This window comes from Opisthocomus hoazin, chromosome Z (genome assembly GCF_030867145.1).
Source record: "Opisthocomus hoazin isolate bOpiHoa1 chromosome Z, bOpiHoa1.hap1, whole genome shotgun sequence".
NCBI lineage: Eukaryota > Metazoa > Chordata > Aves > Opisthocomiformes > Opisthocomidae > Opisthocomus > Opisthocomus hoazin.
Genome location: NC_134454.1, coordinates 89,560,406 through 89,585,394, shown reverse-complemented (window position 1 = coordinate 89,585,394; position 24,989 = coordinate 89,560,406). Strand labels below are relative to the sequence as shown.

The window sequence follows — 24,989 nt, the reverse complement described above, 5'->3', positions numbered from 1 at the left end:
CCAGGACCCAACAACTCCTGTCCAAGTGATGTCTGAGGTCTCAGCTCTGCAGGTGTTTGGTCGACCAGCAGAACACTCCATCAGACCACGGGCAACACAAAATACGATGAAGGTGGGTTGCTTTTTGGCTTGGTTGCTGCCTCAGGACCATCTTGCCTGGGGCACCAGCGACAGCAGCTGTAGCAAAGCACATTGGCTTAAGACTGCTGGGAAACTGAGCTGCTGCTCCACAACAGAGCCAAAACCTGGTTTCATCCCAAATCAGGGTGAAAACTAAAAAATTCACAGATTTCTTCACAAGGAAATAGTGTGGAGGTATATGATTTATATTTCAGCAAAGTCAGACTTCTACATCTGGACTTCTGCATTATAATATCAGCTGGAACATAGGTAGCTTTAAAGCATGATGCATATAAAAAGGTCAAAATATTTACAGTACAGCCAAATACTTGGCCACACTGAAACAAGACTGACATAAACCATTGTGATAGTTTCCTGAGCACATTCCATAAAATCCAATACGTTTCAGTGAAATACTTGGATAGCCTCAAATCAGTTTCTGATGGTTGAAAGGGGGGGAAAAAAAAAGACCATTTTTAAAACGCACTTTCTAAACAGCATCGTGGCTCGGCACTGCAGCAGCAAGGGAGCCGACGCGTGGTTCGAAGGTGAAGCTCTGCCTCCTCGGCTCAGGAAAACTGCTTTTAAAGGCAAATAACTTCCTTAGAGAGGTGGTGTTATGCTGCACCGACGTCCTGCCTGTTCCTAAAGAGGACTTTCATCGGGCACTGCCTGTTGCCAGAAAACATCGAAGTTCATTTCTTTTCTTTCTTTGCAAGATGAGACTCTGCAGATCCCAGCCTCGGGGAAGCCTCCCAGCCAACCCTGCTGCTTCCAAGCTTACGCCTACGGATGCCTGCCCTCAGAGGAACCCCCAAGGAGTGGGATTATATTTATTTAAAAGATTTTATAACTCCGGTGTACTTGAGCTGGCAAAGCTGGGAGAAGGCTACGGAGATGTATCTCTCTGCAGCCCCGGCCCAAAACGCCGCTCAGCCACCCCCAGCTACGACTCCCCAGCGCCTGGGTTGGAGGTTGCTTAGATCTTCCAGCAACGACATTGTCTGCTCCTGCAAATCCCTCAGCTCCCAGCGCTTCAGTCTCCTTAAAACCAGCTGGAAACGAAAGCTAAGGAAACGCTCCATGCCCAGACTCCGGTGATGGTGCTGGGTGGGGGATCCCAACCCTCTCCTATTCTACTGCAGCCGCTCCAGCGCGCTTCTGTGCAACTACTGCAATAAAAAAAATCACTGAGAGGGGTTTTGTACACAGCAGATTCGCTTCCTTGCATTTCCCAGCTTTGCTTCTTTTATGGACCGTGCTAAGAAGTTTTTACACACACAAACTGTGCAGGTTCTCACCCCGAGCTGCTTCCCGCACTGATGCTTGTCCAGGGAGTGGTTTTTGCCTGCAGGCTCTGCACCTCCTGTCAAACCGCCAGCTCTTTTTGCTATGTTGGGCTTCATTTTGTAGCCACACACTCCAGCCTCCTCCTGTGGAGCAATCATGAAATCAGAGCTGGGGAAACTGTGAAGTAAAAGCCATCGGTGGGCTGCCGAGCCTCTCAGGAGGTTGGTTGCAAATTATTTAATATAGAAAACACACTACTGGCCAGCTCCGATTTATTCTTTCTTTTTTTGGCCCGATCACAGCCAGGCGAGCAGCACCCGACTCCTAGAGCGATGGAGTCACCAAAGGCAGGGCTTGAGCCCTCCCACTCGTGTCTGCAGCTTACTCACCCTTGGAAAACAGCATCTCAGCCGCAGGCGCTCATTCATTTATTATGATGGTTTGATATTCCCAGGCTGGCTGCAGCCTCTTCTATTAGGCACAGGGAAAAGCAAGGTGATGGGCACGCAAAAGTTCCCCCCAGAACCCCACACCGCGACCACAAAGGTCTTCAGACTGAAACATCACTGATCTGGCAGTCAGTTTGACTTCAAGTCAAACAATATTTTCTTCTAAGCCGTCCACTGATTTGTTTTCCACGCTAGCTTTATTTCGTTACACGAAAAGCTCAAATAGATCTAATTTATTGGCCCCAAGAGAGGGCGACGTCTTTTTGTGCATGAAACACAATACACCCACCTGACCAATAAAATCCTGAACCGTGATAAATTTATTAGCATGCCACCATTTTAAATTCCAGCTAAAGCCTCCATGCATGCAATTCCTCAGGGGTTGGTTTCCCCTACAGACATATTCCTGTGTGCTTAAATGCGGTTTAATTGAAAGGGTTTCCATTCATCCCCAGTGACAACCCCAAAGCCAGTTTTTCAAGGACTCCAGCACAAACCCAGAAGCAGGTTTAGGTTTAGGGCATTCCAGCAGATTCTTCTCCCTCGATCTCCTTTGGGACAATGACCCGCCTTTGCTTTCAGCCCAAAAACCAAACTGCATGCAGCTCACGCCCTTCTTCTTTGGAGGAAGGTCCCAGTGGGGCATCAGATTCAGCTCTTTAAGGTATCTGAAGGGGCTTTCCCTTGTGCAGAGGAGAACCCTGGACAAGGTCCTCTACAGCCTATTGTAGGTGACCCTGCTTCGGCAGGAGGGTTGGACTAGATGACCCACAGAGTGATTCTGTGATTCTGTGAACCCAACATTTACAAAGTGCCATGAAGGCAAAAGCCCCCAGAGCCTGCATTTCACAGAATCACAGAATGGTCGGGGTTGGAAGGGACCTCTGTGGATCATCTAGTCCAACCCCCCTGCCGAAGAATGGAACAGTTTGGTGAGCTTTCAGTTGAGCTTTGACGTTTATTTTGCATTATCTTCTAAAACGCAGTAACAATCTTTGAAGGAAAAATGAAATTAATGTCCTCCTTTCACCAAATTTAAATCTGGAAATGTCAAAAGTTGAACCTCACCAGAATGCCCCTTCCCACCACCCGCTCCCACCATCCTTGTTAGCATCAAAACCAAACTTTGGAGGAAAATTGTGCCCTGGCCGCTTTCTGCCTTGCTGCCGAGCTGGGCATGGCCCTGGGGGACACGACCAGGGTCGCCACCGAGCACCAAGGTCCCCAGCACCCGGTCCCTGCCTGGATGGGAAGGTGCTCGGGTGGGACGTACCTCTGTCGCTCTCACCACTGCAGATGGACAAAACTGCCAGGTTTTGACTCGCTTCAAAAGCAGGTTTAATACCGTTACCTAAATATGGAGATAGCGTCTTCGTTCTCTTTATATCGCACTCTTCAAACACAAAAATCCTCCCGCTCGCTTGATGTGATGATTTGGTACCTGCCACTGCCTGGAGCTTCAAAATAAAAGGACTTTTGATACGGAAAAAGGTTGTGCCAAGAACGTAAAAAGGTCTTCAGCATCCATAAAGTGGTATTAATTTTTAGAAATAAACGTGAAAGCTCTGGAACCATAAACCATGCTGCTTTCTTTGGACGAGACCTTGAGAGAGCAAACTGCAAGAGAAGAAAAGCAATTCCTTCCGCAGAGTCAGATCTTGTTATGGAGCCCTAAAAGTTGAGAATGATGTGGGAAAAAAGCAGACGACTCACCTCATCAAATGTTCATTTCACCCAGAATCCTCTGCATTAGAAGGGAAAGAAAAGCTTTGTCTGAAAGAACAAATATGGGCACACCAGGGAGTTTGCCACGATGTCGAACATGAGGAGCAATCTGCTGGGAAGCAGAGACACGGAGGAGGACGTGAGGTCGACCAGCTCCTCAGAACTGGCACAGGACAAAGAGTTGCTCTAATTGTGTTTTATTCCGAACATGGACTTGTCTGTGTCTCCTTTGGTCAGATAAGAAGCCACCCATTCTCAGCACCCATATGGGAAAGCGGGAGGCAGGAGGGTTTGGGGCATAATGTACATAAAAAGTGCCCTTCCCACCTAGTCCACGTTGCAAACGGTTTGCAGGGCAAAACTTGGAAGCTGATGTAGAATCAAAAGTGGTTTGGGTCGGAAGGGACCTTATAGACCATCTGCCATGAGCAGGGACTCCTTCCATCTGCCCAGGGTGCTCAGAGCCCTGTCCAAACTGGCCTTAGACACTGCCAGGGAGGGGGAAACTTCTCTGGGCAACTTGGGCCAGGGTCTCACCACCCTCAGAGTGAACAATTTCTTTCTTCTATCTAATCTAAATCTCCTTCTTTCAGTTTGAAGCCATCACCCCTTGTCCTATTGCTCCATGCCCTTGTAAAAACATACTAGGAAAAATTCTTTACTCAAAGAGTGGTCGGGCATTGGACCAGGCTGCCCAAGGAGGTGGTGGAGTCCCCATCCCTGGAGAGGTTCAAAAAACGTGTGGATGTGGCACTTCAGGACATGGTTTAGTAGGAAAGGTGGTGTTGCGTGGATGGTTGGACTCGATGATCTTAGAGGGCCTTTCCAACCTCTGATTCTATGATTTTATGATTCTGCGTCAGCTGGCTGCACGCGGTGCCAGGGTGGCTTCGCAATGAAAGCACCCATGACACTGGGAGCAAAGCACGAGGGCACTCGGGTGAAGGAGAAACAACAACTGCAACAACAGCAACGGGGCGTAAGAGGAAAGAAGACGACAAGGAGAGAGAATTTGTATCAAAACTTTATTTATTAAACAAAAAAATGCACCATTGGAATAACATTTCTATAAAAAATGAATATGAGACTGTTCTACAGTGCATTACAAAACCCCCTTCTTCTTCATGTAGTAGTATACAAGATTGTGTGTAGAAACAGTCATTTCTTTTTAAACTGTAAGCAAGTTCCCTTTCTCATAGAACAAGATTTACACTTAAATATTGCAGTCACTATTCTAATTTGGTTAACAATGCTAGAGTCCGACAATTTAAAGAAACTGCTTATAGGCTCAAAATGCCATCTTTAGGCCTTTCGTAACAACAAGATTCTTCTTTTTCTTTTTTTTTTTTTTTTAAACTAAGGCTAGTTAAAGCTGTAGTAGAACCCATTTCTATCAGATAAACATATCACTAGTATGCTAAGAATTTTCAAATTACCTCGCAAAGCCCTTTAAATGGCATTCGCCAGTGCCAGGCCATCGAACCAGCAGGCTGGAGCCCGTGGGGCGTGGGTGACAGCCGCGGTGACCGGCGACGCGGTGGCACGGTCCCGCTGCCCGACCCTCCCGAATCCTCACGCGCGGGGCCGTGAGCCCAGCACACGGGGGACATGGGCACACTGCAGCTTTAACAGCCTGCTCTAGGTTGCCAGCCAGGTATCCCTTGTATCATAAATTATCCAAAAGAAAACACCCTAAATAATAAATTAAATATTACTTATAAAAAGTACACCCTCCCCCCCCAACCACCCCATCCCAAACGCGGTGGCGATTCGCAAACGTAGGAATCGCCAGGTCTATTTTACAAGAATAAAAACGGCATCATCGTTCCCTTCTCCCTACCCACGTTGCTTCCTCGCACGTGGAAAATACATGTACAGCATCCAGCGAAGCACGTGGGGGCTGCGTCGCCTTCTCCAGCCAACCCAGACCGGAATGAGGATGCGTTCAATGCCTTTTGCTGAGAGCGTTAGACAAAAAAAAAAAAAAGAAAGGTCATGGAGCCTCCGAGAACCCAGTTCGACACCAGACAGGATGCTGAGCAGGGACGCCGGGAAACAAAGCCACCAGGAAAAACAATCTCCGATCACCTGCGAAGCCGTGATCTTCTTTAAATATAAAACGACCCTTCTTCCGTCCAGCTTCCAGGTATCCATCTCAGAAATGAGGCCGAGGAGGTCGCGGATCCCGCTGCCTTCTGCTTGCCGCTGCCCGCAGAGCGCTTCCCTTAATTCCATCTGCTTAGGGTTTTAATGGTTCTACCACCGGCGTGGCTAAAACTGGTCCACGCCTGCGTGTGTGAGCATCTCCGTATGGATTCAGCGTTCGGTACCAGCCAGGAGGGCATCCCGGGAAAGGACCCTCGGTGAGCTACAGCAGGAATTATTCCATCAGCTCCAACTGTAGGAGAAAACATCTGGCAATTCCCAAGAGCTGGAAGGACCCAGAGCTGGCATCAAACTCGCTCCCCTCTTTCCACGCTCCAACAACCCCTGCCACCGTTTTGCCTGGCGTTTGCTGGCTCCCCACCGCGTGTTTTGGCAGAAGACGTCCGAGCGAGCGAGCAGGCACTGCAAACCTGCCCAGAAGCTCTGGAGAAACGGTTGAAAAACTCATCTCGTCTTTCAGAATGTCAAGGAGGGACGCGCAGCATCCTTACCTAAGCCAGTTTGTGAAGAGCTCCAGGAAGGGGTTGGTGAAAAGATGCTCCTGTAAAAATCTCAGTGAAGGACAGCCCCTTTGTGGCAGAATCTTACTGCAGCATGAAGACACGTGGTGTCCCCAGCCGCACCAGAGCCTCGCGGCTGCGATCTCCTCTGCTACCAGCGCAAAGCTGCCAGAGCACACTGGGAGGTGCGTTGCTGCTGGTGGTGGGCTGGGTGCCGCGGGGACAGCAAGGACCAGCCTCGGAAGGATTCGCAAACCTGTTGGGAAAGCCTGGAGTGGGCAACCCTGCTTGGACCTACGCAAATGTCTTCATGTTCTTCTGATTTCTGGCTGCTTTTTAGGTGGGAATTACCGGTTCCCAAACACAAGGGTGCACAAACAGCCAGACCAGTATAGGGGATCTGATGGTCCTCGCTCCCTGAGAAGTGACACCACCCACCTTATGGCAAAATATTGGCAGTATCCATGTCTGGTGACATTATCGAGACCACACGCAAGAAAAACAAGCAGATTCTCCTCCCCCCTTCCAAAAATTAAAAAGCTTCTCAGAGTGACTGAACCTTTTCTCCAGGAGGAGTTCACAAAGACACTGAGCTAGGGAGCCTTCAGCCTCTTGAAGCACTGATACTGCTCCGCTTTTAGGTCTTGAAGCAAAAAAAAAAAACAAAAAGGGGAAAAGACAAGAAAAAATATATCTATTTTTGACTGCTGGATTTTTTTTCCACTTGTTTATGGCAGCCTTGTATTGATTTGATAATGATCTTCCATGGTAACATCGAGCTTCACGGGCCCATCACGCATTGACAGATGTCTCATCACGTTTTTTTCTGGGAACGTCCACGGCTGAGACAGTCACGGGCTATAAATATTCTGACAGTTGAGGAATTTGTCAAAATCCAAAGAAATTCTCAGCCGAGCTCACTGCAAATAAATAAGAGCATCAGCAAAATATAACGTGGGAGTTCTGTGCGAAAACACTCCTTTGAGATTGTCAAGTTACGTAGCTCACGCGTAAGGTGAAACTTTAAAAGAAATGCCTGCCTACTAATTAGTTGGGGATTGTATTAAAATCATCCGCTGATGAAGGTTGGGGATGTCTCCAAGGCTCTGGAGGACAACGACACCCAAATTTAATGTCGTGTAGCTCAGGGAAGGAACATTAAACATTAAAAAAAACCCAAACCAAACCAAAAAACAACTTCCAAAACTGAGTGTTTCTACAGAATAATTTAGTTTTACTCACAACTTCAGTTGAAGCCGAAATTTCTTACTAATTTATTTCGAAAGGGGGTGGGGAGCGGCTGTGTCTTGCTTGGGCTGAGCTGATGGAGCTGCTCCATCCCGCAGACAGGGTGCCCGGTGTGGACAGAATCACAGAATCACAGAATACTAGGGGTTGGAAGGGACCTCTGTGGGTCATCTAGTCCAACCCCCCTGCCGAAGCAGGGTCACCTACAGCAGGCTGCACAGGATCTTGTCCAGGCGGGGCTGGAATATCTCCAGAGAAGGAGACTCCACAACCTCCCTGGGCAGCCTGGGCCAGGGCTCCGTCACCCTCAGAGGGAAGAAGTTCTTCCTCATGTTCAGACGGAACTTCCTGTGCCCCAGAAGGACCTTGGCCTTGGTCTAACGGTGTTACTGGTTTCAATGGGCTGAGCCTGGAAAGAGATACGCTTCCAACAGCAGAAGAAAGGGAGGGCCAGATCAGTCTGCGGGCTTTCAGGGCCTTGGTGCTCAAGTCAGAGACGCCCAAAATCAAAACGAAGAGGCTGGTCCATCCCAAAGACGCCTGGACACCGCAACGCTTGCGTCCAAACCAAAACCAACCCAACTTGCAAAGCTCTTTGTGCGCTTGTGTTCCTATTCTACGCTTGGTCCTGGATTAGTTGGTCCTGTTCTACGCTTGGTCCTGGATTAGCATCCCGTGGTTAAAAAGCTGCAGTGCTGCTCTTCAAAGTCCTGGGGCCAGTTTCTGCTCCCAGCTATCGTGCCGCAAATCCAGGGTAAGAGATATTTCATAAATGAGAAGCGAGCAACAGATCTGACCTTCCGTCTCTGTTTCGACAACGTCAATCTGGACAAATATGGACAGGGAGCTACTCAAAAGCTGCGTCAAGCCTTCTATCTTCACGTTAAAAAAAATGGAGGTAGTGATTCTCCAGGTTCTAACAGCTGAGCTGGGTTTTCAGCGGGCACGATTGGCGGATTTTATTTTCAGCAGAGGTTTTTGGTTACGAATCTTTCGGAACTGGCAAGCTCAGTCTCCCGTGCAAACAAGGTTTCCTCACTCACGAGATATTTCATTAAGATCTTGGTAAATTGAATAACAAGGCATTTTTAAAGGAGCGTTTTCACCAACACGCTGGAGTTCCTAATGAAGCATTTGAATTCCTCCTTGACATCTGATTTCCTTTCCAGCACGGGGCCGTAGAAAATAATCTGAATTATTACTTCTGTTGCAGTGCCATTTCACTCAAAATATTTTATTCGGAGATTCACATATAATTACCCACCTAATAAAAGGAGCTATTAGGTTGTAAAGATCCTATCCTTTCCATGCTCTTTTAAAATTATGACCCACTCAAGCTTGAAATCAAAGGCAGAGCTGAATGGAATAATTCATCTGAAACTCGCTCATTGGGTTTTGCAGCCTCCTAACTGATAAATATGCAAATTAGTTCCCTTTTGGTGATTCAGCTGCATAAACAGGGATTAACGCTGAATGCAGCTGAAAATTTAGCAATGAACTGTATGCACACAACATTTAGTCAATTCAAACCAGTTATCGCCGTCAGTAAACGCCGCGATGCCCAGCTAAAGCCCGAAGGCGAGGAAGGGGAATCCCTAACGATGGGTCACGCGCTACTGCCGACCTCAACCAGGAGACACCACGCCTGCAGAAAAGCCCTCCTAATGAATTTCTCAGTTATTGACTGGTTTCTGTGGTTCTCCCCCCAGGCTCGCGTCCTGCCCGCGGGAAGCACCCAGCGCCTGCCAGCCCTCTGCCCTCCTCATCCTCTGCCCATCGCCATCCCAGGCGGACGGGTCCTCGGATCGGAGCCGTACGAGGGATGGGAAAGGCTCGGGGAAAACTCCACCTCCATTTTTGTCACTGCTCCGGCTCGCGGTGGCCCCGGCAGCGCTTCCCAATGTCCTCACAGGGCGGTGTGGCACAAAGGCCACCCATATGCAGTCATGTTTTATTCCAGCTTAAGCACGTAACGACTGCGTGTCAGAGAAGATTGCATATTATGTCCTCTTTCTGCAAGCATACACTGGCCGGCTGGCAGCAGGCCACCAACGCAGACTTCTTTTTTTTTAATTCTCTTTTTTTTTTACATTCCTGGTTCTCTGTTTGCCATACATAAAACATTAACTACGGGAGGATTTACAAACGCTTGCTAAAATGGCTGAATTTTACAGCGATTTGCTAATCCCCACCACTCGTGCGAGCTGAGTGACGGAGACGACGAGAGAAATCAGTAATTTGTCTTCTCGTTTTGCGCTGTCGGGAAAACTTCCAAATTTTTGGTGTGGTGGCGCGATTATTTGCTATGGGTGTTTTTGTAGTCAGTAATTACGTACTTAAAAAAAAAACCACAAATGAGTGACCTACAACACTGCCTCACCAGTGGCACGGTCTACGTTCAAAAACATACTTGCATGAGGTAAGACTAGATCTATACAAAGAGCTACAAAACCTCTACGGAGTAAAACATGAGTTAGTCATGACAACTTGAGCTCTACGAAGACTACTAGATCAAAATGAGCAATCCGGTGGCATCAGCTATGACTCCGCGGTGATGACATCGTTCGTCTCGCCACGCTTCCATCACTTGAGATGCCAGACCTACGGTTCTGCGACATTTCCGTTATTATTCTTTCCTTTTACCTCGTTTTCTCATTCCTTTTAGGACTTTGCAAGAATCCCCCTTGCACTGAAGGAGCGGTACCGGGAACAGGATGATTTTATGGGGTGGTGGACGTGGGTGGTACGCGTGGAATCCTGGTATGCTGCAATGCTCCGGGATAATTATCGCTTCAGCGAGAGCTGTTAGAAGGCTGAGCCTGTGATAGCGTTGAGTTGCTTCATTAGCCCCTCCAAACTGGCCATCTGTTCGCTCAGATCGTCCTGCTCATAAACCTGCAAGAGAGCAAACGCACACAGGTAAGCGGGCAGCGGGATGGGAACCAACCCCCCCCACCCCGGCACAGAGCCTGGGACATGGCCCGTGGCAGGGACCTCCCGGGACACCCCACCAGGACACCTTCCCTGCGTGGTCCTCAGGGACCTGGAGCCTTCAAGGATGGGCTGACCCTTGCAGGCTGGATAGCAAAGCCTCTCTGGGCTCCAAACATGAGCTGAAAACCAGGGGTGACCACGCTAGAGCAACGTTAAATATTAATGACCCTCCCCCTGACCCCTCATTTCCCCAGCTCCCTCCCCTATGCTGCAGGCGTCCGTGTCTCGGGGGATTGTGAAAACCCTTCTTAGCACCCAGCAGAGACGTCAAACGCTCATCCAAACGTGTCATCTCCTAGTCAGCAATTAGCTGAACTTCTCAGCCCTTGCTAGCAGTTGGGAATTTTCAGCATCGCCTTTAGGAGGAGCGGCAGACTGGGAACTGGTTTCAGAGGCACCTAACTGGGCTGGAGGAAAGTAACCCGTTGGGGTACGGTCAACCGAGAATCCACAACAAAACCTAAAATCACCAGCGCTGCCCTTACTGTTGGAAACCACGACCCCAAAAATCTTGCAAGAGCAAGAGGAGCGACCCTCTGCTTTCAGACACCGAGAGGGAGCTCAAACATTCATTACTCGTGTGGGTTTTATCCAGGAAAAGATCTGACAGTGTTGTGCCAGCCCTGCGGTCCCCAGAGCGGCACGGAGCAGGCAGCTTAAAAGAATCACAGAATCACAGAATCACAGAATAGTAGGGGTTGGAAGGGACCTCTGTGGGTCATCTAGTCCAACCCTCCTGCTGAAGCAGGGTCACCCACAGCAGGCTGCACAGGACCTTGTCCAGGCGGGTCTTGAATATCTCCAGAGAAGGAGACTCCACAGCCTCCCTGGGCAGCCTGGGCCAGTGCTCCATCACCCTCAGAGGGAAGAAGTTCTTCCTCATGTTCAGACGGAACTTCCTGTGCCTCAGTTTGTGCCCGTTGCCCCTTGTCCTGTCGCTGGGCACCACTGAAAAGAGCTTGGCCCCATCCTCCTGACACCCACCCTGCAGATATTTAGAGGCATTTCTAAGGTCCCCTCTCAGCCTTCTCTTCTCCAGGCTGAACAAGCCCAGCTCCCTCAGCCTCTCCTCGTAGGGGAGATGTTCCAGTCCCCTCACCATCCTCGTAGCCCTCCGCTGGACTCTCTCCAGTAGCTCCTCATCTTTCTTGAACTGGGGAGCCCAGAACTGGACACAGTACTCCAGATGAGGTCTCACCAGGGCATTGTAGAGGGGAAGGAGAACCTCCCTCGTCCTGCTGGCCACACTCTTCTTGATGCACCCCAGGATCCCATTGGCTTTCTTGGCAGCCAGGGCACACTGCTGGCTCATGGTCACCCTGTCGTCCACCAGGACACCCAGGTCCCTCTCCGCAGAGCTGCTCTCCAGCAGGTCCACCCCAAGCCTGTACTGGTGCATGAGGTTGTTCCTCCCCAGGTGCAGGACCCTGCACTTGCCCTTGTTGAACCTCATCAGGTAAGAGCCCCTGCAGAGTCAAGCTTACAAAAGAAAAAAAAATTCCCCAAATTTTAGCCTTTCTCCCCAAATTCTGACCGAACCATGAGCTCGTTGCCTACACTGTAACCACCCTCACACTTGTGGAGCTTGAGCAGCGTCTCTCCTGGGAGCTAAATCGTGCTGCTCTGATAAAATAAGGCACCGAGAGCTGAAATCGCGCTTCGTGTTATCAAATGTCCTGCCTTAAATTACTCCTTATGCCAGCAATTTTACAACGGAAGGCATTTGCCTTCCCGTTCCCCTTCCAGCTGGAGCTTCCATGCCTCTTCCATCGTCCCATGTCCCCTTCTCCCGGCAAAAAGTGAGAATCCTTCTGCGACCACATGCAGAAGTACAGTTTTACGCTGTTGGCGATGGCAAGCGGGAGTCAAGCGCTGCTGCCCTGCAGCCATCAGGCAGCAGACCCAAGCCCTCCAGGTCTAAAGCAAATCTTTTGTCTTTACATTTTCAGCGTGGCTAAAGGGAAAAGGATTCTCTAAGGAGATGTTTGACAAACCACTGCCTAGCAAAACATTCTCCTGTGCAAGTAGATGAAAAGAGGTGATCCGCAGCGTGTATTTAATATATCTCTTTTTCTCCTTATTCCTTTTCTTTTGCACTTTTTCGTCTTCCGGATCACGCCAGACCTTTCTCCACGCCAGACCTTTCTCTACGAGAGTCCTAACAGGAGTGAGAAGCTTATTCTAATTTCACCACCTTTTCAGTTCCACATCTACTTCTTCAGTGTTCTTTTTCTCACCATTATCTGGTATTAGGATAGACTCCTTTTTCCTGCCAAAATTCTTTCCTTCCCTTATCGCTCTTCTCATCCCCTCCTCCTCTCCTCCTGCTATCTCAGGGTGCTCAGCAGAGGCTGTGCGAGCTGTCCCATGGATAATATTAACTCAGAATTCAAGCACTCGCCTCTCCCCTGTATCACACACGCCCAAGTCCATTAAAACCAGTGGCAAAGTTTTCCCGGCTGCCAGAACTCTTTACGAGCTTTCTAATAGCTATCAGCCGCAGCGTGATACCTTAGGTACGGAGGCACAGACCGTTATCTAAAAATTAACGAGCAGATTGGGGATTAGAGAACAGAATGGGTGATGAGGCTCGCCAGAAGGCTGGCTCGGAAAGGGGGTTCTTACGTTGGCGGAGTCCTCCGTCTGCTTGTGGCCCTCTTCGGCGACCTCCGGGGCCGTGGGCACCGAGACGGGCAGCAGAGGTGACCTGGCTTTGCCCGCCAAGCCGAGGGATGCTGTTTTAACCTGAGCCTTGGGGAGGTTTGGCCCTGGAAGGAGAAAGAAAAGTCACAATGAGAACCCGTGGATATGAAAACGGGGATTGCAGGGGAATTAGGGGGGGTGATAGGCAAAACGCAGCTGGGTTTCACGCTGCTGCTTGTGTTTTCACAGACACAGACGCTGCTTCTTCCCGGAGGAGCATCACAGCCAACACAAACACTTTCTAAAAACTCTTCCATCATCTTTCACGGGCTCCGCTCCCGAAAGAGGACTCGCAGCCGCGGCAGGTTTGCAGTCGTCCGTCGACATCACTTTTCGACGAAGCCTGCTCTTTCGCAGAACCAAACGTTTTCGCACAAGAACCTTAAATTTTCCTGGGGGAAAATACCTACAAACCGGGTACTCCGGGAAGATAACGAAAACCTGGGCTCCGTGGCCCCTGCCCGGCAGGGAACTGCGAGTTTGACGTTGTGCTTGAGGGAGAAAGTGAGACTGAAGACCAGAGTCGTGACCAGGTTGGGGGAACGGCACTGGCTGAAGCGCTGCCCTTTAAAGATGCCTCAGCCGAGATGTCTCAGCTCTCTTCTGGAGGAAATTAAAAATTCTTTGTCTCTTTTAATGATTTAAAACCCCCCAAAACGAAACCTTTGTCCTGGACAGCCTGCCTCCACTCAGCACAAGGTGCAAGGCTCTGCTGGAGACACAAGGGCTGGCAGTTGAGACAGGCACAGGAGACATTAATTTTAAGCCAACGGGGATAGTTTTAAAATTAAAGTTGCCACACAAAGCCAAACTGAGATCGCTTCTCTCATGCATCAGAGACTCAAGGCCAAAAAGGGGGACAGCAATTTCAAGCCTGCTTGCCGCCAGACCAACCCTGCTCCCCCTGCAGCTGCGGCTTCAACAGCCCCACGACCAAACTCCTTCCATGGAGTGCCTCTGGCACTTCTTTCCGTCACCTAGGACCCCAAAATTTATTCTTCCCACTTTCTCCCTACTGACATTAAACCACTTTGATGCCTGCTTGGGCCCTAAGGGGAGTTTCATGCTCCTATCGTTGAATACGCGTTCTCCAGGCTGACACTTGCTTGGCAGGAGGCATCCCGTACCAGGGACTGTCAGATCACAGAATATCACAGAATAGTAGGGGTTGGAAGGGACCTCTGTGGGTCATCTAGTCCAACCCCCCTGCCGAAGCAGGGTCACCCACAGCAGGCTGCACAGGACCTTGTCCAGGTGGGTCTGGAATATCTCCAGAGAAGGAGACTCCACAACCTCCCTGGGCAGCCTGTTCCAGTGCTCCGTCACCCTCAGAGGGAAGAAGTTCTTCCTCATCTTCAGACGGAACTTCCTGTGCCTCAGTCTGTGCCCATTGCCCCTTGTCCTGTCACTGGGCACCACTGAAAAGAGCTTGGCCCCATCCTCCTGACACCCACCCTGCAGATATTTAGAGGCATTTATAAGGTCCCCTCGCAGCCTTCTCTTCTTCAGGCTGAACAAGCCCAGTTCCCTCAACCTCTCCTCGTAGGGGAGATGCTCCAGTCCCCTCACCATCCTCGTAGCCCTCCGCTGGACTCTCTCCAGTAGCTCTTCATCTTTCTTGAACTGGGGAGCCCAGAACTGGACACAGGACTCCAGATGAGGCCTCACCAGGGCAGTGTATAGGGGAAGGAGAACCTCCCTCGTCCTGCTGCCCACACTCTTCTTGATGCACCCCAGGATCCCATTGGCTTTCTTGGCAGCCAGGGCACACTGCTGGCTCGTGGTTAACCTGTCGTCCACCAGGACACCCAGGTCCCTCTCCACAAAGCTGCTCTCCAGCAGGTCCACCCCAAGCCTGTACTGGTGCATGAGGTTGTTCCTCCCCAGGTGCAGGACCCTGCACTTGCCCTTGTTGAACCTCATCAGGTTCCTCTCTGCCCAACTCTCCAGCCTATCCAGGTCACGCTGAATGGCAGCACAGCCTTCTGGTGTATCTACCACACCTCCCAGTTTGGTGTCGTCAGCAAACTTGCTGAGGGTACATTCTAACTTTTCATCCAGGTCGTTGATGAAGAAGTTAAACAAGACTGGGCCCAGTACTGACCCCTGGGGGACACCACTTGTCACCAGCCTCCAACTAGACTCGGCGCCGCTGATGACAACCCTCTGAGTTCTGCCATTCAGCCAGTTCTCTATCCACTTCACCGACCAGCCATCCCCACCAGGTAACAGCAGATCCCCTCTGGCACAGGGGATGACTTTGGGGGTCTCACAGGGCAGGCTGCCAGCTCCCGTGGCACTTGGGCGCAATTTTTGCTCTTTATTTATCATTTTCCGCGGAAATCAAGCAGACGAATCCTAAATAAATAGTTTTTTTCTGTGTCTTTCCTCCACTTCAGCAAGTTCCCAGCCTTTTTTCTATTAAGAAAATGTGTACTGTAGTAATGATAATAACAACAGCCACTGCTTTAGTAGCTGATCGTGCTTATTAGAGGTATTAATATGCATCAGCCTCAGTAAGTCAAGTAGGCTATTGGCTGCTGCATCAGAATCGGACCCAGAAGGAGGAAGACAGGTCTGGAGACACTCCAGCCATAAAATGTGCGCAGAAGAAGGAGAGTCCCAAGGATCAGTCACAGGACAGGTTTGTACGAGGATGCCCGCGGCTCTGGAGCCCAGGAGCTTAGGAGATGTCTCCAACCACACGGAACGCACGCAGGCTCGCTCCAAAATCCGCATCTCGGATCGGAAACCCAGCCGGTTCCCATGCAAAACCAAACCGTCCTTTTCTGAACCTTCAGTTTAAAGACCTATTTGTTTCCTCCATCACTGGATTCCCACCTGACCACCTCTCTTCCCTTCCAGATCGTTAACGTCTCCTGAAAGCAACGCTCCCGAGCGCGGAGCGGCACTGCCTGGGGACGAACTCCGGCGCGGGAAGGCGGGCAGCTCTCGCTCCCCAAATCCCACCAAATCACCGCAGCCGTGACAGCTCCCTGTATCCTCACAGCTCCAGCCAGGGGACGAGGGCTGCACATTAATTTTCCTGTATTTCAAAGAACGGTGTTTACATTTTTAATCGGTTTAAGGCAGAGAAAACACAATGGAGCAGAAGAGAGAACAAAATCCCTCCCCGAATCGAGCTGCCAACAGCGTGTTCATCAGAAGAAAGTTCCAGCAAAGAGCTCGAGACAGGGGCAGAAAGGGAGAGGCTCACAAACACCCTCTCCATAAGGCTGAGAAGCGCAGATAACTCCCGTTTAGCTGAAGCTATGAAAGTGTGAAAGCTCAATGCAAGCCAAAAGAGATCGCCACCGAGATACCCTCACTCTTCCAGCTCCAGTTTAATAGCTAAAAGACTTCTTTAATAACTGGGCCTTCAAACTTCCCTCTATCTGAGTCAGAGTAGAGGCGACAGCTATCCCCAAAGATTCAATCTCCCAAGCACTGCACATTCAAATCGGGTTTTAAAAAAAGGAAACGTTTTTCGCTTCCATTTCTTCATGGGGAAAAAAAAAAAAGCTTATTTCCCAAGAAGGAGGGGGAAGATGCACGCAGTGGCACGCGGAATGTGCACCCAGCACTCACACACAAGAGCCCGAATCTAAAATATAAAGTGATGAAGCTACCGTCGTAGGTGAATTAACCCTAAACTGCCCGGCACACAGGCTGTAGCTCCTCAGCAGGTTTTTCCCTCAGAGCTTTGGAATCACCCGCAGTGCTTAGGGAAGAAGGGAATGGCAGCTATTGCCCCAGCAGCTGTGCTGTTCCCCCTCTCTTAGCACCCGCGTGCCCTGCGGAAGAGAGATTTATCCGATCCCTTTGACAGGGAACCTGGAATGTGTCCTGGGATCACAGAATCACAGCATGGTCGGGGTTGGCAGGGACCTCTGTGGGTCACCCAGCCCAACCTCCTGCCCAAGCAGGGTCACCCACAGCAGGCTGCACAGCACCGCGTCCAGGCGGGGCTGGAATATCTCCAGAGAAGGAGACTCCACAGCCTCCCTGGGCAGCCTGGGCCAGGGCTCCGTCACCCTCAGAGGGAAGAAGTTCTTCCTCATCTTCAGCTGGAATTTCCTCTGCTTCAGTTTGTGCCCAGTGCCCCTTGTCCTGTCGCTGGGCAGCACTGAAAAGAGCTTGGCCCCGTCCTCCTGACACCCACCCTGCAGACACCTGTAGGCATTTCTAAGCTCCCCTCTCAGCCTTCTCTTCTCCAGGCTGAACAAGCCCAGCTCCCTCAGCCTCTCCTCGTAGGGGAGATGTTCCAGTCCCCTCACCATTCTTGTACCCTCTGCTGGACTCTCTTCAGTAGCTCTTCATCTTTCTTGAACTGGGGAGCCCAGAACTGGACACAGCACTCCAGATGGGGCCTCACTAGGGCAGTGTAGAGGGGAAGGAGAACCTCCCTCGACCTGCTGGCCACACTCTTCTTGATGCACCCCAGGATCCCATTGGCTTTCTTGGCAGCCAGGGCACACACTGCTGGCTCATGGTCAACCTGTTGTCCACCAGGACACCCAGGTCCCTCTCCACAAAGCTGCTCTCCAGCAGGTCCACCCCAAGCCTGTACTGGTGCCTGGGGTTGTTCCTCCCCAGGTGCAGGACCCTGCCCTTGCCCTTGTTGAACCTCATCAGGTTCCTCTCTGCCCAACTCTCCAGCCTGTCCAGGTCTCACTGAATGGCAGCACAGACTGCTGGTGTATCTACCACTGCTTCCAGTTTTGTGTCCTCAGCAAAGTTGCTGAGGGATATCACCACGACGTGAAGAATAAATAATATGATAAAGCTGCCGCAGAAAATCGCGCCCATGCTGTTTTCTGGTTAGATAATGGACCCAAACTGGCTGTTTTTACACAAGTCACTTCGCGTTGCGACTTGTTTGATTGAGAGGTCAGTATTTGCTGTGGTGGTGAGGAGCTCCTGTGAAACACAGAGTGAGCTGCTATTGTAATCCTCTAACTCCCGTGGCAAAAAACATGTTCCTCATATGTAACTCATTAATTGTAGTAATTGGACTTAAAGACCCACTTTTCTGCACGAGGACAGATGTTCCCTCCTGGATATTGTTAATGAGAAGCCATTATGATGATTAGCAAGTTCGGTTTGTGCATCTTTTTGCCCCTTAGCTCACAAAAGCAACAGGCGAATCATAACGCTCATAACTAAAATGAAGCTGAGCAAATGTTCCTTACGCGTAGCTGCGTACGTCAAGGTCTTCAGCAAATGTTTCCCAGCAGTGACTGCTTCCCACGGTGATGCCCGTCATATCTAACTAGCACAACAGTCGAGCCCTCTCTCCCCAAAGGATGTTAGAAAGACCAAGCAGGCCTCTCAAAGAGAATTCTGGATGGAGAAGGTCGACACGTGAAATAAAATAATTTATGCAAATGAGTAGCTAATTGAATTAAAATCACTTTGGTTTCTAATGTTTTCCAACTCGGTGGAAATCTCACAAGCAAAAAAAAAGAGGAAACCTTGGAACTGGGGCCGCGAGAGGCAGAAGACGACAGTACCGACCAGGTGTAACTCCGAGCAGCCCCAGCACGGATTGGCTGTTTAAAAGTTTTATTTTCTCAGCAGGGTTATTAAACGCTTCGTTGGCTCATTAGCTAGATGATATATGGCTACCAGGTGCAAACCCCAGCTACCGCCACCCCTCCGGGCCATACTGAACTCACTGCAGTACCATCCTCGGGCACATCCATGCAATCCTGCACCAAGCCAAGAAGAAGCAGTTTTCTAACACTTTACACATTTGTGCATATCAGGCCATACGTTTTCACGAGGGACACCAAGTTAAACCAATATAGCATCCATCCTCTTGACAGCAACACTTTGGGAGAGCTACTTGGCAATATTTTACTTTGAGATATGTCAAATGGGACATGAGATGATGTACACATCAAGGTCAGGTTGGACGGGGCTCTGAGCAACCTGATGTGGTTGAAGATGTCCCTGCTTACAGCAGTGGGCTTGGACTAGCTGGCCTTCGAAGGTGATGTACATACACATCAAGGTCAGGTTGGATGGAGCTCTGAGCAACCTGATGTGGCTGAAGATGTCCCTGCTCACGGCAGTGGGCTTGGACTAGCTGGCCTTCGAAGGTGATGTACATGCACATCAAGGTCAGGTTGGGCAGGGCTCTGAGCAACCTGATGTGGTTGAAGATGTCCCTGCTCACGGCAGTGGGCTTGGACTAGCTGGCCTTCGAAGGTGATGTACATGCACATCAAGGTCAGGTTGGGCAGGGCTCTGAGCAACCTGATGTGGTTGAAGATGTCCCTGCTCACAGCAGTGGGCTTGGACTAGCTGGCCTTCGAAGGTGATGTACATGCACATCAAGGTCAGGTTGGGCAGGGCTCTGAGCAACCTGATGTGGTTGAAGATGTCCCTGCTCACGGTAGTGGGCTTGGACTAGATGGCCTTCAAAGGCCCCCTCCAGCCCAAACCATTCTATGATTCTGTGATACTCAGCCAGGTGAGAACAACTCATTTCGGTGAGAGGGCTAAGGGTTTCTGCTGTTCACATGGCAGGCTTTCCAAAGGCCAGTCCCTAGCTGCAGGGAGGGTAGTGAGCTGGAAACTTCGCGTCAAAAACCACTGTGTTTGCACTCAATGGATCTGGGGTCTGTATCCAGCTTGAAGACCAAAAAGTCTTGTGTGGTTCATGAGTTACGGGCATTCTGCGCGATGATGCAAAACAGTGACTTGGAAAAAAAAGTTAAAATGGAGAAAATGAAGATGAACATAAAAGTTGAAAGTAGAGACGGTAAGAAATCACGATCAGTGGAGAATATTGCAGTAGAAGGCGACTACCAGTGGAGTTCCTCAAGATCTGGATCTAGGATGGATTCTTGATATTTTGATACATATAATAGGTGTGTGATTATGAAACCTATTACTAGTAAAAGCTTGGAAATACAGCTAGAATAACACGACAAGAACTGCAGGGACCTTTCTGCCTATATGCTGCTCAGCCAAACTTTTAGATCTTTCACAGCAAGGAGGCCAGATCGTGTATCACATCACTTCAGCTGAATATCACACCACTTCAGCTGTTTAAATCGAGGGATGAGTCTCTGCTGGTTCCTCCACCTCACTCAATCATCTGTGGAAAGCAGCACCTTCCAAAGTGTAGGGAGAGGTTGGATGAGTTGCCTTTCAGAAGATACTCCCTTCTCTCCTTTGGCTGCACACTGAGCTTATGTGACTGGCACAGAGAGAACGCCTATTCATCAGAAGTCTAAAGTTAACTAGGAATGAATCATTCCTCTGAGAAGAAGGAACAGAAGCTTTCCCATAAATTCTGCTGGGTCTAACAGAAGGAAACGAGGGAAGTGAAAAGCCTGCACGCTTCTGATTTCAAGCCTACAAGTGGGTACGTGCCTTGGAGAAGTCAACTACAATCTTCAGATGTAGGAGGCAAGCAATTTTTGGCAGAAAGGTAACCAGCAATGCCATTTTACAGAGTGTCGGGAAGATCCTATCTGGAAAGCTCTGCACAAGCCTGAGGACCCGCACATCGGAAAAATTGAATTGTGCAAAGTGTTGAGAGGGGTTTACTAACGGCCAGTGACGAAGAGGAAGAGTCTATATGATAATCCATACAGGGAAGATGTGATGGAATCAGCTCAGAAGGAGCTGCAGTAATTTGCTTTCACCAGGTGGTAACGCAAGACTCAATGGGAACGAGAGTTTCCGTTAACCACACTGAGATGTGGATCAAGCTCGCGATGTTCTTCACAGAGACCACTAACAGCTGGGCTTAGGAAGGACACATCTAGGCCATAACCTCAGGTAGGGACCACCGCTATAGAAAGGACACGTAGCATTTGTAAAAATATTTGTCTTCCTAATGTTCTGCTCTCCATGAACACGTACAACCATCATCAAATACAATGGGTGACGGCAGACAGGACACTAGACACCCTGAAAAGAGGATTTTGCAGTAAGATGCACTGTGCTGTATACCGGCTCCTGGTTCCAGTTTTTAACCTGTCACCACTTTATTGATTCCAGAGTTGGACAAAATGCTCTGCTCAATATTTGCTTCATCTAAAGCTGATTTTGTTTCTTGTTGGTATAGGGTATTCAACAAAGCGAAAAGGATTTTGGAACAGGCAAGATATGTGCAGGCATGTCTCATAAATCACAGAATCACAGAATCCCAGAATGTTGGAAGGGACCTCTGTGGGTCACCCAGTCCAACCCCCTGCCCAAGCAGGGTCACCCACAGCAGGCTGCACAGCACCGCGTCCAGGCGGGGCTTGGATATCTCCAGAGAAGGAGACTCCACAACCTCCCTGGGCAGCCTGGGCCAGGGCTCCGTCACCCTCAGAGGGAACAAGTTCTTCCTCCTGTTCAGATGGAACTTCCTCTGCTTCAGTTTGTGCCCATTGCCCCTTGTCCTGTCGCTGGGCACCACTGGAAAGAGTCTGGCCCCGTCCTCCTGACACCCACCCTGCAGATATTTAGAGGCATTTCTAAGGTCCCCTCTCAGCCTTCTCTTCTCCAGGCTGAACAAGCCCAGCTCCCTCAGCCTCTTCTTGTAGGAGAGATGTTCCAGTCCCCTCCTCATCCTCGTAGCCCTCCGCTGGACTCTCTCCAGTAGGTCTTCATCTTTCTTGAAGGGGGAGCCCAGAACTGGACAGAGTTGGGGACAGATGGGGCCTCACCAGGGCAGTGTAGAGGGGAAGGTGAAAATCAGTTTGGAAACATAAACAGACAATTTCCAACCCGGGGATACAGATATATTCATATACTTTGTAGCCCAACAGACAGGGCATATGTCAAAAAGACATGAAGAGGATCTGCAGTTGAAGATCACCTGGTCTGATGGGGCAGATGAAAACTGACCTGTTTTCTGGGGTGCAAACAAGCCCTTCTCTTCATAAGAACCGAGAGGATTCTTGAAGGGTGAAGAGTACCAAGAGGAATCCTCTACAATGAGACTGTAAAAGTCAAAATAAACTGCAGAAATCAGAAGGTAATGTCAGACTTGTAACTAAACGAGGATAAGCTTTTCTGGCCCTGCTTCTCACACCTTTTCCACATTTTTTTTCTATCCAACAGGCCAAAAGACAAACACCACCCGCGCCGCTAATTAGAACTGCTTCTAGTAACGAAGATCTGCAGGCATGGAGGATTCTGCAAGGATGCTCCCACAGAGCCGTAGGTCATAGCTCGCAAAACTGAAAGCAATCCATCTGGAAAATTAAAACGATTTAAGAATTTTGTCTGTCCCCAGATGTCTCCAGGAAGGAGATTTGGCAGCCTGAACTTCAAGGGTAGGGAAGGAGACCTGTGCAGCAACGCAAAGCCAGATGTTTTCCCTATGAAGTAATCAAAGCTGCTGGGGTACGCTGCTTATCTTGCAGTACGAAGAGGTAATTTTCTCACCAAAGCACAACAGAAAATTACCAAAGGATCAAATGCCACTTTCAGGTTATTTGATATTTCCACCAGTAAAAACAGTGTCAGTTTAAATGACTTCAAAGTTGAAACATAAAGATGAGAATAACACATAGCAGTGAGCTTACTCGTATCTGCATGGCAGGACGCTCCTGTTCAAGTAAGACGGTGCCTCTCAGGGGAACAAAATATGTAATCCTACGAAAAATATCATTTGAAGACTCAGCTGTTTTACACTACAGGTGGGAAAAAATATTTTTCATCATGAAACTGAGCTTCTAAAAGTGACTTTTGAGGTGTTAATCAATGGAGGCTGGGCTTCTTCCGCAAGGGAAAATGTTCTAGAAAAAGGGAAAGTTTAATTTAAAAAATATTTGATAGTAGGAGAAATAAAGTAAAAAGGGAAATAAAACACAAAGGAGCAAGTGGTCGTTTAATCTCTCTCCAGAATACAGCACCAGGCAAGTACTGGGACTGCCCATCAGGGAGGTTTTGAAACAGCACTGATGAACTTCACACGTTTTTACGGTTTCAAAATAGGCGTAGAAACAGTGAGTGTGGAAAGGACACTTCAAGACAAAAACAACACAGACTGCTCAAAGATGTGGAAACACGAGAGAGAGATCTGGTCTCTGACGTCTCAACTGCTCTTCACGTTTTTAATCTGTTTGGTGGAAACAACATGCGGGATAAGTAAGTGCTAGGGCAAGAGCGACTTGTTGGCTGCAGCTGCTCGGTGGTAACACACACAGTCCCAAATCAATATGGAGAAATTGTATACGCCGTGGAAAAAGTTGTAATTCTCTACTTACGAAACACAGGGAGAAGGAATGGCCAATCATTAAATCTTCCTATGGATTTACAAGATAATTATCCAGGTAAATATTTTTTTAACTGCTGCCTTGTGTTGAAATAGATCATGTATATCAAAGGGGAACTTGTTCATGTATCCAGACAAGCACCTAAATCCACACTTCACCTTCCACCTTCCAGCAGTCCCGTTGATTTTAATGAGACAACTCAGGTGTCTGAAGTTATCTGCATGCTCATTAAACTGTACCGGACTAGGGCCAGATTTCTCTAACGGACAGGACCGACCCTTTCATGACACTTCTGTGCCCACAGATCTCCCAGTTGAATGGAGAAAGCTTGTCTTCATAAAAAGAAACATCAAAGAAAAACACATTTTAAAACTGAAGGGGGGGGCAGGTAAAGATTTCTGAAATAAAAGAATAATTTTCCTTTGAGTCTGGGAGCTGCTAATGCAAACTGCTAGGATTTCAGAATAAAAGGTTCAAAAATTAATCATTCTCAACTTCTCAGTGAATTTATAGACCTTGCTTACTGTAGACTATGATAAAGACAAGTCCATAATCTCATTTACACTCATCATTAAAATAAGAAAAAAACCCTCTACGCCAGAAAGATTTTTATACCCCATTAACAAAAGAGTTCTCAGCTGCCTTTAAATTCAATGACGGAATTCAAATTAGAAGCAATAGCTTTTCATTTGTGTTTTATATTGGCACTGGGATTTTTTTATTGCGAACGGTAAACTTCCAAAAAAAATAAAAAAGATCCAGAAGTCGGTTGTATAGCTGATTAATCAGAGCTAATTGATTGTTCAGCACAAATTCACTCACACCACTCACAAATTAACTCCCCACTTTGCACGAGAGGGGATCAAACACCGTAAAAAATGGATAGCAATTAGTGCCTACATCTAGCACCAGAGGGTTCTAAGTTCACGTCCCCAAAACTCGCCTAATCTACAACCAGAAGTTTTATTCTTGCAGTGTCCGCCTCTGAACACCCCACCTGAGACCCGATACTCCAGACATTGTGTAGCAGGGATTTCGCCAACGCTCCCGGGAGGAGCCATCTATTTTCAGCACGATTGAGTCTTTCTATATAAATATACAATATATATATATAATACTATAATACTGTATTCTTTCTATTTACTCTTCTACGGATCACTGTAATTTCAGCATCTACCGAGGCCCCAAACCCTTGATATCTGAGATTAATACAGCCCAGGATTCACTGCTTCATACCCAGATACCTTTTTTCCCTCTTGATTTCATCCCTTATTTATTTGACTGTCAGCTCACGGGTTTAACACTGGCTTTGCAAACCTTCACTCTTCTCCTGTTTTTCTGGTTCTTTTCTTACAATAGCTATAGGGGGGAAAAAAAAAAAGCAGCACAAAAAAGATCTCATGGAGCTCATTTTCTTCTCAGGCTTTCTTCTCGCATTTGGTAATGAAAAGAGCGTGGGGGACAGCCGGGGTACGGGAAGGATTTTTTTCTAATGTCCAGGCAATATCCAGCCACTGCTTTTCACACAGGGATGTTTGCTGCCAGATTTCTTCACCTCACTC

General features: G+C 48.7%; 1 protein-coding gene across 1 annotated transcript in view; it reads right to left on the bottom strand.

Moving 5' to 3' along the window:
• Positions 1–4,640: 4,640 nt before the first annotated feature.
• Positions 4,641–24,989, bottom strand: part of LOC104339063 (netrin receptor DCC) — a 680,511-nt gene continuing 660,162 nt past the window's right edge. Inside the window, exons 28-29 of the mRNA XM_075411440.1 lie at positions 13,118–13,260; positions 4,641–10,393 (exon numbers count right to left, since the gene is read on the bottom strand). Of these exons, the coding sequence (XP_075267555.1) occupies positions 10,304–10,393; positions 13,118–13,260 (233 nt within the window). The 3' untranslated portion in view covers positions 4,641–10,303. The remainder of the gene's footprint in view (positions 10,394–13,117; positions 13,261–24,989) is intronic.